The sequence below is a fragment of the Opisthorchis viverrini genome (assembly GCF_000715545.1).
Source record: "Opisthorchis viverrini unplaced genomic scaffold opera_v5_269, whole genome shotgun sequence".
NCBI lineage: Eukaryota > Metazoa > Platyhelminthes > Trematoda > Opisthorchiida > Opisthorchiidae > Opisthorchis > Opisthorchis viverrini.
In genome coordinates this window covers 364,481-382,865 of record NW_008751927.1, presented here as the reverse complement: position 1 = coordinate 382,865, position 18,385 = coordinate 364,481, and the positions used below count along the sequence as shown (strand labels likewise).

Sequence of the window (18,385 nt, the reverse complement as noted above, 5' to 3'; positions counted from 1 at the left end):
CGAGGCTGTCAAGGAGCTCGCTTCAAATTCACATGACTAACGTACACGGGAGCTAAAGGGAACTGGCATCAAGACAACATGGCAGATGATAGCAAATGATCTGAATAAAGTTGGAGAACTGGAAGTACGATCATTCGTTTTCACTCATGTTACCAATCTGATCAACCAAGAGACACAGTAGCTCAACGGGGTGAGATGAACAATATACCAAATGGATATGGACACAAATTCCTTAGCGGTGTTGTTACGCCACGTACATCTATTGTTTTTTAATCCCGTACAGATATTGTCCCGCACCAATGAAAGAATGTGCTGACCTCAGTCGCTGAACCAAATGTGGTATTCTGGCCTGTAGACCCATAATTACGTTTGATTAACAAATGCGGTTGTTCCGATTTTGAAGGAGCGCTGCGTGTAATATATGGCATTCCATTCTAAGTTGTGGAAAACGGTGTCATGCACCAGCAAGAACTTCCTAAGCTCAGTGGTCGTGGCAAGAAGTTCAAATTCGCATAGAGAAGGTTACGACAGCAAACATCCTGAAATCACACCCAGTTGTTTCCACATGGCCTATCGACATATTTGTGTGAGTCATTCTTCATAAGGAGTGAACACTGTATCGCACATAAAAATTTTGTTTAACCGAAGGTTCGGATCGAACAGAAGTCTAATTCAAACTAGATTACCCTTTGAAAACTCACTAACTTTGATGAAGTCCTAGCCCCACAATCGTTCGCATAGCTAAGATCCTGCCTTAACTCGTTATTGGAGATAAGATTGTAGGCTTTTTACTGAATATAGAAGTCACAGATAGATTTGATCGTCTGCTTCATCCAAACAGGGTCTTCTACATCCTGCTTAATTTGTAGATTCACCTAGCACTCTGTCTATTGCAAAACTCTGTGAAATACCATCAACGTAACACTAGGCGAAAAAGAAGTACCGTATTCTGACTTATCCTGGTGACCATCTTGATGTCTGATGGTGAAAGGGGATTCGATAAAGCAACGTCTAAAACAAGGTCTAAAGCCATGGAAGGGAGACGTCCTGGAGTTGTTCCCTAAGCAGTGACTGCTTCAGAACGCTTCGGAGGGTCCCTTGACGCTCTGCATATGTGTCATTAATTTAAGTTTTTTTGTATCAATTTCCTGTGGTCGTGCGACACTGAAGAATCGACGCCCGTTCAGTTCTTGACGTCCTTGCTTAGTTGCGTCACTTGTGACGTCAAAAAGGCATCTCACTGGATCTTAAGGGTCGTGTGTACCAGGCTACAGTAAGGGCTGTGTTATTGTATGGGTGCGAGACATGGCCTCTGCGGGTAGATGATGTGAGAAGTCTTCAAGTTTTCGACCACCGATGCCTCAGAAGCGTGGCTGGTTTTGGATGGCGTCAGCGTGTTAGTAACCAAGTGATTTGAATAACGGGTAGTTGGTTGTACTGCAGGTACTTCAATCAGGAAAACATCCAGAATCATCCACTAAGATGGCTAGGTCATGTTCTACGCATGCTGAAACACCGTCTACTGAGACGAGTGTTGTTCTCAGTGCCTCCTTCAGGATGGTGCCAACCGCGAGGTGGACAGCACATGACTTGGCAGAAAGGCGTGAAAGAGATCACGAAGAGTTTGGATATTGTTGTTGTTGTTGTGCGACTTCCAGGATGGGGTCCTCGTGACCCCGTCTGTGCTTGGCTGGAGACATTGCAAGAAATGGCGGCTAATCGATATCAGTGGCGTTCGTGCTGTCAGTTTCTTTCCAGATTGTCTGACTGATCTGTTGGAGGTGTAGGCACCTCAGTATGCTTGACATAGGCCAGCACTAGGTCCCCTCACGCACCCACACTCTTTTTCTCTTCTCTTCTCCGTAGGGCTTCTAATACAATTATATATATATATATATATATACCCTGATAAGACAAAACGACTCAATATTACCGTAAAAGCGAAGCTGACTCACGACACGAGTATTCACGGTTATTAACTACTAGAAATAATTCAGTAGTGCAAAGAGAACGTGTCTTCCAAGTGGATACACTTCACTTGAACACACGGCACATAAATGATCTAGCAAAGACGAAGAGGCAACATCGTAGCAATCTGATGATTTTCGACTGAGAGAGGGAACTTTGCAAGATGAACTTCGTTGAAAATGGGAGAGCTCACATTTGAAGTAAGCCCAGTGATCCAAGAGAAACACGGATGTAGTTAAAAGGGAATACTGTTCCTGGTGGACGCGCCTGCCGTCGAGCCACGAGACTGTTTAAGCAAGAGTTGATCTGTACGTGATAGTACGTTTCTCTGATGACGAAAATTAGCTTGTTACAAGTGGAAACAGTTAGATCCCTATACATCGCCCCAGGAAACTGAGTGAATGAGTATATGGCACTCAGGTAGTTGAGCGCCCCTGTTAATTTAAGGTCAATAGGGCAAGAAGTCAGTACAATACAGTGCGGTGATTAGAAGGGATCCTGAAAAGCAAACAAGCAGTACTTAGCGGATACCGATTCCCTTGAAGCGTATAATCACCGAAGCTCGACCTACAAACAAAACGTCAGATAGTACTAAAAAGGCAACCGATATATCGCGGAAGTTTGACCCCAGTTCACAGCATGTCCAAAAAGAAACATCCGTGTTCACCTGACTTGACCCATACAACACCAAAATCTGCACATCACGGGGTTCCTCTCACTGGGTCGAAAATCTTGTGACCAATAATAATTCCTGTGACTCTAATAGAAAGCTCAGACTGAATTTGGTGAGACCAACAAGAGCAAAAAATGGATCAAAGGTTCAAAACACTCACTTTTTTGGAGTCGAGGAAATGTGGGGCACTTTCTAAGACTTTTTCCACACAAACCGAATCACAGAATGTGACGAAGCCAAAGCCTCTGTGAATGCGAGAAGTAAAAAAAAATTACGATGAAGCAGACATTCGGTAGGAAAGTCAGTCAATGCCATCGCATTCCGCAGATATGACGTATAAAAGTGTGGTTTGAGAAGGTAGGTTACAGCGCATTGGGAAGAACTGAAAACGAACATTGCACGATGTTTTGAGACCTTATAAATCGACTTTCAATCCTGAAGGAGAATTTCGGGATCAATGGCGCTATCGAGGTTGAGGAAATCGAGGTCCTTTAGTCAAGCAAATTTTAGCGACTCTACATAATATCGACCAGCAACAAGAACATTCCAAACAAGTTTCTCATCCACTGACGGATTAAAATGGCCATAGAACTCGACATTCTATATTTTGAATGCCAATTGTTAAAAACTTCAGGAGTGACACTGTTCGAAAATGCCTGAGTATCCGGTCACACACTGGCATCTAACAAAATACACAAGTTTTCCATTCTTGCCTAATGGCTTATGTAATTTGCATCCGTTGCGGAAATTGACCGGTAGATAACGAGCATCACCAAAATGTCGAGGTTATGTCAGACCTAATATCTGAGCGCATTCAAAGGCTGAACAATACGCGAGAGTATAAAAACGGGTAGAAAACGAATTTACACTGGCAAATTCACGAGGAAACGACGAACTATGCTGAAATTTTAGCCATCACAGACATGAATTTCATTTTGCGGATTCAGAAACTGCCTGCACGTATTAGTTTGTCTGGAAGTGTTCACACTCAGAAAGACTCCATTCCATAGCGATTATTCAACAACTTCATAGTTGGCTGTTTGGTGCGACACGCTGATAAAGCTGTGAGACCAAACGTAGTACGTCATGCCTATATAAGAAATAAGTCACGATGCCTAGCAAAGTATTGGTGGGCAAGCACGTCATGAAGAGATAGTCCAGATATGTCCATATAGATATACTTCACCAACAAGCCGATAATGTTATCTTGATGTGGAAGCCAGACAACTCAGCGACTCTCATCATTTGTTGACCCTTCTTCGGAATAAATACCTGCCTCTGGATGACCCTAACCTTCCAAGAAAAACACTCCTTCATCCATAACCTCAGCTTGGAGTCTCTGTGAGTCTCTCACAGAACCAAATTAGTTTGCAAATGAGTGTATTTTTTAAGGTCGCCCCAAGAAGGACGAAACCGGTCGTGGGTTGTCGAGGAGTTTGCGGCAACCTTATGAGTAGTGCATTACAAATATATATGTATCGCGATATCTCGAATATCGTAGAGACTGAAACATGAGGCGGCCTTGTGAGGCACACTCAGTTGCCCGGAAACACGAAAACCGAGAGATTCAGCTGGATTCCAGCTGAGTCTCTCGCAAAACCAAATTAGTTTGCAAACGAGTGTATTTCGCTAATAACCTCAGCTTCTTACATTTGTCGAAATGATAAAAGATGTCAGTGAAATACTGTGGGAGTAAGTACATTCACTTAGTCGCGCTTGCTCATTCCACATAAGCAAGTCAGCTATAAACCAGAGCGGATGGTTTCAAGCGCCAGCCTGAACTAAGAGCCGAAAAAACGATGGTAGGAAAATCACCCACTGAATACAACGGTCCAACAACTCCACCGACTTTGGACTGATTCATTTACGGAAGTTATCAGGGAAGTTTCCCAGCTAGTGCTGATTCGCACTACTTGCAGATGATGATTGCACTAGTTAACAAAGGACTAAACGCGCACTACGTGCACGATAGTCTTGTAGGATTCACTTGGATTGTACCAACCTCACCAACTCCTATGAATTGCCCGTGGATAAGTGAACCTAAAGTGCAGGATTGTTAGCAACTGAATCATTCGGCTCATGAATAATATACTATAACAATGTCATTCCGGTCTCTATTACAACTTGAAATCAAAACACTTAAACTCGTACTTGAGAGAATTCGCACTTCAAAAAGATCAGTCACAAAATAATCGGTAGAAGCTCAAAACCACAGTCTGTGTCAGGAGTAACTGAAGGATTGCAATTCTAACTTGACGGCTTTCATTATCGGATTACACAACTTGCTGCGAAAGAAACCTTTTCAAGGGGAAGCCAATCCTGCGAATGGTTCATAAACACTTTCGTGCTGGTGCATAACCGACGTGAGAGAGTGCACCTCCATGGAAAGCACCTTATAACAGCTTATCTCCCATGAATGGTTATAGATGATGTTACGAATAGAAAAACAAGGCACTGACTTATTCTATGCACGTGGCACAAATAATCCTTCCAAGTTTTAGTGGAACTCGCTTAACAAATTTTCGAACGCTGCTGGTCACTAGTGGAACTTTTGGGTACAGGAGAGGGAGAAGCAAACTTCGAAACAGCAGGTGATCTGCGGAAGAAGTCAGAAGAACACTATGCAAACGAGGCGTAGGGTTTAACAGTCAAAGAAACATAGGTAGATAAACATGAATATCTCCTCACATCAACGTCTTAGCATTCGCTGAAATCGAACGATGGGCGCATATCGCACCAAATAAATGGAGGCTCTCTTTTGTAAAAATACAGTTGTGCTACTCAGCTCCAACTAAACGTGACTTCTTCTGGCGGGGTTTTGGGGTTCCCAAATAGCGATCTCTTTCAGTGATCGCTCCTCTTCCTGAAGGTGGCCTGTCCAGAGGTGGGAAACTGGATAACCACTGTCAAAATTCTAGTTACCATGTCATCTGAGAATGGCGGACAAGCGCACGTAGTTTATCTCCATGATTTAAAATACCCACACGTACCGGGATCGTTTGGTAAGAGGATCGCGCATGATCATGCACTCCTTGACTTCACCGAATCTCTGGAAATATTCTCTGAGTTTATCTGTGGAAGAAGAAAGAAGAAAGATAGAACAATTGAAGCAGAATCCGAACCTACTTGGTGGTGCTGAATCGTTCACTAAAACATATGTCTCCGATGCTTAAGTGAGCTAACCGAAGACTTCGTTCGTGTGTACATATTAAGAACTCCGTTGTTCAGACAGCCCTAGAAGACGGGGACGGTAGAAGTCGAGCTCAGAAGTCGAGCGGCATTATTGGCCGTATGAGTGAGACTTCCAACTGTGAATAATAGTGAGTAATCAACCTCAGTTTGACTCGCATCCAATAAGGACGGATCAGTGGCAAGAGTCATACAAAACGGAAGTTCGTCACCAGTGAGATGTATTAATTACGGATCCAGAACGTGAAAGGACTGGAAGTTGAACACTACGGGCAAGTCTAATGACAAGAGGAAACTGCAACTGAAAATGCAACATTCCTCGACTAGGATATCGGCAGTTCCTTTGGCATCCCAGGCGACGTATAGTATGGATGTGCTCACAAAGTTTGCGCAACTGATCGATTTGGCTACGAATGTCTGAAAATTAGCATATACCGAACCCAGTATTATCTGATGGCTGCCCCATATGCGCCTAATGTGTGTGTGCGTAACCGGTATGCGAGTAGATCTCAGTGGTATGCGCCAAAGAAACGTTATATCTACTGCACACAGCAATTGATCTATAGTAACTAAGTGATTCGACAATATGGCTTGGAATTTGAAGCATAAGAGTAAATCGCGAAGTTGTTGGAGCAGATTGAAGAAAACTGGCGTAAAAGACCCTATGAATCCTAATCAAGAAGCAAGGCAGCTGGAATAGCACGCTTGGGAAATTAGGCACATATCGAGCAATATTCGAGTCACGAAATGCAAACCAACGCGCCAGACAATAATGGAATTTAGATAAACCAGTCAATGGAAGACTGGTTTCGACAGACATGAGTGCCCAATGAAAGTAACTAATTTAACAATGTTCAACTGAGCACATTGGAGACAGGTTGGTCGGGGTCAAACAAGCAAATTTAAGAAAGAGCTAATTAAAACTCAATTATTAGAACGGGAATCGGCTCGACCCGTGGAATATCGTCCCGTCAAACAAGAGGAGAGAAAAATCTACTGTCTCAGCCGCATCAGCTGCTTAATTTTCTTGTGAAGATAGTCTGATAGGAAGACAACACCGATATGATCCCGCGAACTTAGGACTGGGCGACTCATAGATTACCTCGAACCGTAGAAATATCTAAACAAAAAAAGCGAAAACCAACTTTTCTCACACGTGACCGTTTCATTTGGGCCTCAGCTAGAGCACAGTGTGAATTGACGAGACATCTACTCATTCACAAGGCTGTGACAATGGACAGAGGCCTCGAAGTGACTCATGCATCATTCAGATGAACCTCACTCCAAACACAAGAAAGACGCAGATCGGTGACAGTTTTATTTGCCAGTGTAGTCGAACGGAAATCCCCAACTAAACAACGCTCTCATTCCAGGCCATCACGGTCTTATTGGTGGGCTAATCCATTGTGGAATTGTACAACCCTCCAAACATAGTTTAGAGGAGTGTACCTAATCAGTCAGTTTGGGTGTATGATAACGCCAAAAGAGTGACCACACTGAACAGACTCCTTTCGTGGTGTCCGTACTTCGGAGCGACTAATTTCGAGAGCGAAGAGAGACATGCAATGCCCAAAATGTGACGTGAGATTATATGAGGCAGTGGGTTTTTCATCACAGTTCCCCCCGTTAACGGAGACAATGCCCGAAAATGGCAACAGCATCTAGGACGAATGTGTTTCAGCCCGATTAGAAGTATTGCAGCATGACAGCATTGATGGGGGTAGAAGATAGAATAGGACAGCCGTAAATTTCAGGACCAACCGACTGAATATACAGCTCACAGTCAACGGCCTAAGCGATTGAAAAGACCCTGATGCAACTTCAATCTCACAATCATATGTTTTAAACTGATTAGGGAGAGTCAACAAAAGAAAGTACCATCACTGGAACAGGAAAGATGAGGAGTCGTCCTTATATGACCTTTCTTCTCGTGAACAGTTCGGCTGTTGTGTTCCTTATTATGTTATCATGGTATTCAGATAGACACTAGTTAACAATCGAAAGCTTGGAACCATCTCTGATAAAAAGAAAACATGAACTGAGACCCACCTGCGGTTGTTGTTGGACTGAGTCCACCAATGAACATTTTGCTGAAATGATAAGAGAGAAGTTGGGTGAAACAATTTGATACCAAAAGGTTGGTAGATGTAGTACGAGTGTTGGGTAAAATAGGTCATTTTGCGAAGCACTGCAAAAAACCACTATCGAGACAATAACCCTTCAGCTGTAACGCATTTCCGGTGCCTAGCGGCCATTCCACCAGAAGGAAACATGAATGTTGAGATACTGTCCGGCCACCCAGGCCTGGACAAGAGAAGTCAAGATGCTGAGGTTGGGTCTGAACTACGAACCTCCCGGTCAGTAAATTCGCGCCTCATATACTGAGCTACATCGAGCTCGAGATGGACATGAACGATGAGTACACAATCCGGATGCTTGAACTGTTTCAAACAGTTAATTTACGATGACACTAATGGAGTCAAATCATTAGGGAACTGATTTTCGGTGGATTTTATGAAGTGCGATACGTGTCTGATTGTCCGTAGACCAGCGATATCGTGACCAATAGCTACCCGTCCGACGTGGATGACGGGATGGATTCCACAAAACACAGTACACTAAGCCGAATACCCCGAAAGAAAGTAATTTGCATGCCTTGTTCATTACATTCGTCCTTCGAGTGTGGAGCACGCTATCGGACGAATGTGCGATGTCTGGGAGGTGCGCCCACTTCCACAGCCTTGCGGACATCAGCTACGAACAAAAGCTCATGGGATCTGCGCGGATGACGCAGTTGACACGAAACTGAGGTTCTCATCCACAATCCAATGGTGAAAAACGAACATCCGGAGAATATCGTAATAAATAAATGGTTCAGTTGTAGCATCCTTTCGGTGCCTAGCCGCCATGCCACACAATGGAGACACGAGGGCTGGAATACTGCCAGGTTGCTCAAGCCTAGACGGGCAGAGGTCTGGTTTGAACCACGGATCTTCCGGTTATCAAATTCGCGCTCTAACCATTTGGTCCATCTCGCCCCCCCCCCCCCCAGAATATCGTAATGAAATATAATAAGAAAGAAGAAAGAAAGCGTTCAGCTGTAGCACCTTCCGGTGCCTAACTGCCATGCCACCCGAAGGAAGCACGAGGGCTAGGATACTGCCAGGTTGCCCAAGCCTAGACAGGGGAAGTCGAGTGGCGGCGGTCGGATTCGAACCACGAACCTTCCGGTCAGTAAATTCGCGCTCTAACCACTTGGGCCATCTCGCCCCGAAATATAATAAAATACTAGAGGAAAAGCTTTACAAGGTAAAAGTCAGTCAGACTTGAAGATGCCTATGTACGTTAAGCTACACTTCAGAAGCGATGCCGTGATATATATCTCAAACAATTGGTGAGCGCATGCGGTCACTCAGTGAAATCCGACAGACGAAACACGTGATAAGTGCGATTGTGGCTCATCTGGTCGACCCAGTTACCGGATCCATCAGTGTGATGTGTCGATTGTCACCAAATCGTTCCAAGATCGTAATCGAGATCTCGTCTTGTACACTGTCACTTTTACCAAATCCTCAGCCACTTCATCTGTATCTTTATGCATCTTTTAACCGTTTCTCCAGTTGTAACTTTATTTGCCTTATCAGACTCTATCGAAAACAACTATTCGTAATACAGGATGTGCAAAAACACGGAAATATTCGACAGAGAGAGATTACTAGCAAATATGGGTTGAAAAGCAGGTGTGCGGATCTGAAAAAATCCACCGATGCATGTTAATCACATATACCATTGCTTTCCCTCGTGTGTAAATGTACCTAGACTATTTGATCAACCAGATCACAAACGTGACCAGGACAGTACCACATGTGAATCTTTTGTGACAAAGGTGAGGGTACTCTATGACCGCACACGTGGCTCATTCGAGCTACGAAATACAGCGCCTCGGCAAAAAAACATCAATTTCATGACGAATGATGCCAAGAAGAATAAGCCATATTATTTTATGTTGATAAGCTGACACACACTATGTAAGACTTAATTACGTTGTTCGTCACATTTCAGAATCTGATTTTCGGAGAGAAGCCTTGCCTGTACAGCACAGTACACCTGTTCAGAAAACTGCAAAACGAGTGTCATTAGTTGTTTAGGCATTTCGCATTAAATTAGTTTGGTAGAAGATCCCATAGTTAGAGGTAATTTAAACATCAAGCACAAGGAGGTCGTACATCTGATGCAAAAATCCTCCCTCAAGCTGCCTCTTATGAAGCCCATTAAATTCCCTATGGCTTTGATTCCACTAGAAGGGTCTACGTCGATCAGAAGGTTTTGTGGTCACACCTACATACTGAAGTCTATTGGTAGAAAGTGAACCAGCCAACTCCAGCTGCAGATGGGTTAATCTCAAACCCGAGAAATAGCGAATTCTTTGTAATTGCCTCCGTCCTCTAATTGTGGCAAAAACTATCATCCCCCTGACTGAAACGTGTTTAGTGCTACCTACCAGGCTTCAAGTTTGCACACATTTGAGATCGTTCCGCGTCAAACGCAAGTTCGTTTAAAGTGGCCATCCAATGAGAAATCAGTTGGAAAGACTCAACCAAACGTCACCGTTTGGTGACTGAATTGGCGTGCTCATATGCCTCGCGTTCACAAAAAATCCACCTAATCAGTGAAACCGAGCAACGCATGTTTACTGGCTGATGATTTCAACCACCTACAATATTCCACAACCTCTATTGGGATGGTTTTACAGTCCCTGTATAATAGTCTTGGAGATGGTCACATAGAGCCCACATCCGGAGAGCAAACTCATTAGATTGAGATGATTCAGTGGTTAGCGCGCGAAATTAGAGATCAGAGCATCTATGGTTCGAGCCCGACACCGGCATCCCGACTGCTCGTATCCAGGCTTGGGTAAACTGACAGTTTCTTAGCCCTCGTACTTCCTTCGGGTGGAAGCTGGACACCGGAAGGGTATTTACAATAGGACGATTATTATTGTTACTTCAGCAAACTCAAAATACGGCCTGAAAATGGCAGCAGCAACTCCTGAGCTCAATCTGTAGTTAGTACCCTAAGCACTTTCTGCTGACGGTCATCGTAAATTTTGTTGATCCCAGAAAACCAAGTCAGCCCAAGACAACTAAGTTAATAGTCCTGACGTGCTGTTTCATTCGTTTTGAATAGTATCCTGTGCATGCACCCTATTCGCATGAGTCTTTATGCAACATACTCTTGATAACAATAGACATAAGTCTGGAATTCAACTTCTAGTTTGTTAGTAGGCGCTTGTATGCTACGTTTTAAGCTTCCACATTTATCGTGTAGTTACTCGTTTCAGAGCTGGGGAAAAACGGTCGGACGACCAGACTATCCTTAATTTATTAGGCAACCATCTTCGACAGCCTTGATCTAGGTGACTTCATGAAATTCCTTTTTGGCAAAGACCGTCAATTATCCCATTGCTATTTCGCAATTCCCACGCTTCTCAAGGAACTAGTCCATCCCCTTTCCTGTTTCCTGTGTATCAAAGATCGAAGTTCCCTGATACCATCAACACCCTCGCGGACGAAGTCTACTTTACAGTCGCTTAATAAGAGTACGAAAGCCTTCTTCAAAGCGGGGTGACTTTCTCGGTATTCTTAAGATTTGAATGGTTTGTCTGTCCCATGTTATGTCATTTCAAGGTTTTTGCTCCTATGTGCCATTGTCCCCCCGCATGTTTCGGTTTCGAAGAGAGAAGACCAAACTGATTGTTCGGTTCGTTATAGTGGTACCCAAGCGCAACGATCTCGACTGAAATGTCTTTGCGGAACTCGATATTCTTGAAAGTTTTTGCTCATTTTCCCGGTCATTAGGTTTTACGAGATTCCGAACTACCAAAGTTTATTTCAGCGTCCATGATAAATGCGAACAGTCACTTACCCTATTTTGCCTGCATATCTATGACTCATAGCCCGATCCCACTTTACAGCGCGTATTTCTGATAAATCCACATCCATAGTTTTTTGAATCGATTCTTTTTTCATCCTGCAACAAATCCACTCATACGATGAGAACTAAAAATTCACCATTTGGTGGTGAACGAAGCTTTGCCTGGCATGTCAGTCCGCGGGGAAGCTATCAAAATGTCATCAAGCAACATCCGAATGCTTCTTTACAAATGTACGACAAGCTAGGACAATAGTTCTCTATTTGTGTCGCTCTACTAGGGGCTCATCTGTTAGGCGTAACAAGCGTTACAGACCCGACAAAATCATCCTACGTTGATCGCAGTTTGGTTGTCTGTGCAATCGGCTGGCAATCAGATGGGTTTGAAAAATAGAGATGGCTCAGTCGTTATGGCGTGAAATCAATGACTGCAAGGTCCACGGTTCGAAGTCAACTCTGGCACCTCGACTGTTCCTGTCTGGGCCTGGGCAACCTAACAGCATCTCAACTTCCATTAAATGTCATGCCAGCCAGGTACCAAAAGTGTGGTATACCTGAACGAGTCTTTTCTATTTATAAAGTTGCACATGAATATCGTGACCTTAACCTCATCTATTAAGTCCTTAATCACCATTTTCAGATCTTCAGGAGCATATTTGACGGCCAGAATGATAAACAGAAGGCTGCATGTCCAACTTTTGACGTCCTATACAAGCGCCCCGGGGTGAGTGTGTACCATGCGGCGGTGCCTATCTGTCAGTTGCAGATAAGTGACAACGAGCTCACCACTGATGACAAGTCTAAACATGCCAGGCACTAGGATGCTATTGACTGAGGTTTCGGAACTGCACTGACATGAGTATGAGCCCATGAATCATACAGTTGGCTCCTAAGAGCAGCACCCGGCTTCATACTCAAGCATTCTTACACAAATAAGGAACAAAGCGTTCCCTTTATCCATTTGGCTAAAACAGAGTGAATGCACAGTACGGCATACTGGTATTTCCGTAGACGACTGCACAGGTATGAGCCCAGTCAGGCAGTACGGTTGGTAAACACGCGTGATAAAAGTCTCACAAACAAAAAGCATCCAAAACTGAAATGCTCTCGCTTATCTGGCGCAGATTCACATCCGCAAAAACGACGTTAGGACCAACTTTAAGTGACGTATCAGCTTCACATGAGCGATTAGAATTCCGCACAGATAATAGGTACAATAGGATAATCGTTCAGTTGTGGCACTCTTTCGGTGCCTAGCTTTCATGCCACTTGAAGGAAGCACAAAGACTGGGATACTGCCAGGTTACCCAAGCCTAGACAGGGGAAGTAGAGAGATAGAAGTCGGATTCGAACCGCGGGCCTTCCAGTCAGTAAATTCGCATTCTAACCGCCGAGCCACCTCGCTCACTCCGCACAACCACGGAGATGTACCACTGATGAGCTGCAATAAAGGCAAAACTCGAGTCCTGATTTTCTCGTCTTTGGTGTGGGCCCACCAGAATAGTTGCGTCAGGACCGAAGAACTACTTAAGTAGGAGAAGTAAGGATGCGAGTGTCAAAATTACCATAACTGAAGTACCGAACATGCGCTTTCGAATGGGCTCTTAAAATTGACTCCTTTTGCTTGCATATCCTTCGTTCTTTCGCCATTTACGCATGCGAGTATGCAGGCAACAGAGACTAACCACAGTCTGAATGGAGAAATGACCGAAAGCTAGGTCGGTTTTACCGAAACTATCGAACGGGAACATTGATGACAAGCTACCATTTTTTCTTCCTGAGATTCAATCAAACTAAGTGATGAAAAGACAGTTTCCAAGCAACCAAATATACATTTCACTGCGTGGTGACCGGTAGCTGAGTGCAAGTTAACACTAGTCCTGTACAGTACCTTGCTTAAAGTCGAGCTTCGGCCGAAAACCCGAAGAAGACCACCTGGCGATAATGAACGGGGAGTTTTTCCTTGTTCCATATTATCACCCTGATCGAGCGGTGTTCAGCTAAAACAGTACACGAAATTATTAGCGACAATTACCACAACCTGGACCACGACTGTGAATAAGAACTAATAATCGTTCAGCTGTGACACCTTTCAGCACCTAGCTGCCATACCACCCGGAGGCGTTCAGCTGGACACCTTTCAACACCTAGCTGCCATACCACCCGGAGGAAGCACGGGGGATACTGTCCGGTTGCTCAAGCCCGAGCAGGAATAGTCGCTGTATCAGTTATACACAACTCCTTTGATGGTGAATGGTTCATTAAGAGGCAGTTTGATTATATCCTCTTGCTAGACGAACCGTACATTGCCAGCAAATGTGCCGCAGTTGCATTTCGACTTTTATAGTAAGAACTTCGTTTAACTGAGGGTAAACGCTCCCCTTCAGCCCAGCAAAATGATCGGTGATCTTTACTACAGGACGGTCGTCTGAAGCATCGAGGTCAGGGAATTGTCAGAATCCACTCCTGCAGAGTTTCGGTCAAAATATCTCGGATGGGTGATAACCCGCTTGCGGTCACCTCCTGGGTTGGGAAAAGGTGCATCTATCTTCCAGTGTTTCAAAACCCCGCAAGCATACATTTCAATCAAAGCTCTACATTTATCGAGAACACAAGGAACGAAACCCCGATGAGTTAAGGTAGATGTTTTTCTTTGTTTCAGCGAATGAGTTCTCTGGTGACGCAAGACATACTAGAGCAATGGGTTGTCTTTTTTGCCGTTTTGTTTCAGTAAGCTAAGCAATTCACTCGGTCGGTCACTGATTGATAAATATCTTTTGTGAAGTATGGTGTTTGTGAATGCTTACCTTCAGCGGATACGCAGAAAGAGACTGCTGAATCAAATGTCCCACACTCAGGTATACCTTGGCCCTTATTCAAACAACACAATACACGTGAATACGAGTCGCACGAGTTGGATTACATTCCATGAATGACGAGTTTCTAGATAACAGACACACACAGATCAATTTACCGCCCAGCGATAGAATGATGTCGCCTACAATCTTTAATCTTTATGAGTGAAGCCGATCCTCTGGAACTTTCAGAAAGGTCTGAACGATTGAAATGCTCAGCTAATTTGAACCAAGAAGCAACCAAAGTCAAAGCCAAGCCTGGAGGTAATACAGGAATATCCCAAAATATATGCCAACACTGGCCGCTCCTGTACAACGGGAAGGTGAGGTAAACGCTTGTACCGGACTGTTGCAAGGATAAATCACTGATAAAACCAAACACGGAGCAGGACAGTTTATATGGTATAGAAATGCTCAAGCGTCACGTGCATCATGACTTCATCCGGAGTTCCGACTATTCAAGCTCAACTCCTCATCTCGGATCTAACATATAACACTCATACGACATCATTCTGATGTTTCACCGGAAACCCCATCTGAAGTATGAAATAGCTAGGAGTTTTAATGAGATACACAAGGGGACGAAATGACAACTGATGCCGCACTGTTAATGCAATTGAGACCTGGCCATAGGTTATGGACTTGAGCATCCGGAATTGAAAGTTCGGAACTGGAAATTGTCCTCGGCACAGCTTAACACAACGGTAAATCAATTCATCATTCTACCGAGTAATGTAACAAGAGTCGATTTACTTCTTCCTTTTTCCGATGAAACCCGTTCCTCAGCCAAGGACACCTGAAGATTTTGATTTTCCGAGATGGTAGCAGACTTACATTCGAATTGTGTGATTTTAGTGCTCATAAAGAAACAAAACAATTATTCTGGCAAAGACGGCCACCTGACTGAAATTCAAAATGAGCGTTCGCGAGCCTGTTAGAAATTGAAACTGAGAAAAGAAAAGTCAACTAGTCAATCATAGTAATTTTTAAGAAAGTATTGTACAGCATTTCCCAGCAAGTGATTGTGGGCGTTTCACTGAAGATTGGAACCGTAATCTTTTTAAAAGGAGTCTCAACGAGGCAACGGTCGTGTAAGATACTTTTTCCACGACTAAACAAGGATATTTCTGATAATAAACGCAAAATTGCCTCATGGGCACTCAAACCGGTTAGTCTGCCTAAAGCATAGAACCTAAGACGGTCATTGCTTGACTCACCAAACGACCGCCACTTGCGAGGTAGTATAGTCCGTATAGCACCAATGGTGTGGGAGAAATCATCAAAGTAGCCAAACAGGCTGCTTCAGGTTTTACCGCCCATCCGAGCTCTAGTATCCTCAATCCTTGAAAACGCTCTCTATCTCACACAGCAAAAAGTTCTGGCAATTCAAACGTCCTATGTCGTTAACCTAAGAGGCAGTACACTGTAACAGGCAACACCACCTGAGACCGATTGCAAACAGCTAAACACCGTTATCTGGGTCCTGTGAGTCGGATGAACCTTTGTGCAGTAGAGATTCGTAAGATTGCAAAGTGTTGAATCGGCGGACAACCTGAAACACGACTGACCTTCAGCAAAAGCCGGTAGACGATTCGGCGGCTGTTAATTAGTAAGGCACAAAGTTTAAAACTAATGCACTAGATGCTGTAGTTGTGCAGTGAACAACAGTCAGAAAAGGATCGACAACCTATGCATAAACTGCATGTGCACATACTGGAGAGTTACGTATTCTAGCATGATTTGGCTTAGATCACGCACTTGACTCAACATGTATGAAGCACACCCGCTCACACATAATTAACGGGTCAAGGTTACAAGTATTGATCAGCGGCAGTGTATGGTTCTGCTAGCTGTCATAACCATAACTTGCCGTTCTGCGTGTACACGTTTGGCACCGGTGTTTGTGGCCTCGCAGGAGGACTGGTAGCGATGAGTTGTGTCAATCAAAAGTCTTCCCGAACACAATGGTCAAATGTTTGCCCTACTGTGCACAAATGAATTTCACCAGTACAGTGGAGTTGGTCGCACTTCGCGGGGACCTTCGATACTGACAGGTTGCCCGAGCCTAGACAGGGGAAGTCGAGAGGTAGAGGTCGGGTTCGGATTTTTCCATCTATTCCTAAAACCTAACCACTCGAAACTAGACTTATTTCACACTATGAAATGCGGGAAGAAGCCGGTCTTCTTTAACTAGGAAGATCTGTGACCGGTGTTGGCTGTTTACTGAGTTATGAGTCAGGCCCCAAATTTCGAGTCTAGCAAACTATGCCACACTGGTGCTTATCCGATCAAAAAGTCAATGCAAGTTGTCTTTGAGGCCTAGAGGCGATGGTGTGGATGTCAGATACCAGACAGCGAACGAAAGGCGGTATATCGAAGGATTTGGGATACCCACGAGCGAGAGGTCCGTTATGACAAAAGCCGGTTTAAAGGATGTTTATTCTATTCAATACTATTCAATAAGGTCGATGAAAATTCTCCACAGCTATCACTGATTTTCCCTACTGCTCCTAAGATAAACAGTGAGCGAAGCGCATCAAAACGAAGTCTTCAACATAAATGTACCGACACCGAGTCGGCTCCCGCCATTGTTTCTAAGCAAAGTGGAGGAGTGCTTGGTCTTAAACTAAACACCGAATGCCTGAAGCTTTTCCCAACCGGTATGCCCCAGTATTATTCACTTGTTTCACTGTGAAAGTAAAATGTCCAGAGCGAGTTAAAACGCCCCTTCTCCCTGGGTTTTATCCGTACCGAGAAACTGCATGCGAATTATCTGTAGGTTTTCCAACTTTTTCCAAAGGATGAGTGTTTGTATTACTTTATGCATATCGGGAAACTAAAAGCCTGATTGGAAAATTTCACCACTTATAGTATGTATCCAGTCCTTGAAATGTACAGCGTCGAGAAATTTAGTCCTAACTTGTAGTACCAAGGATCTCGTTGTCTGCCTAATGCACTATAGTAACAAATTACCTAACAAGAATGACGTAGCCATACGAAACAAGCCCGATATACGACCGGAAGTGAGTTGCAATGAACGTTTTCACAGCAGCACACTAAAACAGGGCTAAATATGATCAATTTAACGATAAGAGTACAAGGAAACGGAGGAAGTGGATTGCCAAACCCATTAAACAGACAGAAAACAGTGAAAGGAAATTGGTCGTCAGACTGAAGAGAGATAGATGTAGCGGGAAAGCACTGTAACAGAGACCATGTCGGAAAAGCTGCCACACCCCGGGGGGTGGTGGTGTGGGGAAGATTACGTAAATGAATACAACTGAAATAAAACAAATATACTTCGTATTCTTCATCCATCATACGAAAAGGAAAAATACCAACAGGTTTCTATACGTCAGATACATTCTGCACCGACGGTGAAAGGCTAATCCAGGAGAGTGCGTCTGGATTTGTGAGCAATGCGGGGTTCCAACTTTCGATTTTCGGCTTACTTCGTTCACCGGGTCGAACGTGGCCGAAAGGTTTTTCAGTTTCAAACATGTGAGCAGTAAGTATTGGACTTTCACCGGGTTACATCGCTAGTTTATATTATTTCATGTGCACCTTCGTTCACCGAACGTGGCCGAAAGGTTTTTCAGTTTCAAACATGTGAGCAGTAAGTATTGGACTTTCACCGGGTTACATCGCTAGTTTAGTTTATATCATGTGCACACACTGTGTAGTTATCTTTGTATCCGCGAACTTCTCGTCGTAGTATTGTATATATATATATATATATATATATATATATATATATATATATATATAT

At 43.9% G+C, this 18,385-nt stretch overlaps 1 protein-coding gene across 1 annotated transcript in view; it reads right to left on the bottom strand.

Annotated features, from left to right (window-relative positions):
- The window catches only part of T265_09341 (hypothetical protein), a gene marked incomplete at both ends in the record, with an annotated part of 89,934 nt that overhangs the window by 51,569 nt on the left and 19,980 nt on the right, over positions 1-18,385 (bottom strand). The window contains 3 exons of the mRNA XM_009175380.1: positions 2,802-2,886; positions 5,632-5,713; positions 7,880-7,920. Coding sequence (XP_009173644.1) covers positions 2,802-2,886; positions 5,632-5,713; positions 7,880-7,920 — 208 coding nt within the window. The remainder of the gene's footprint in view (positions 1-2,801; positions 2,887-5,631; positions 5,714-7,879; positions 7,921-18,385) is intronic.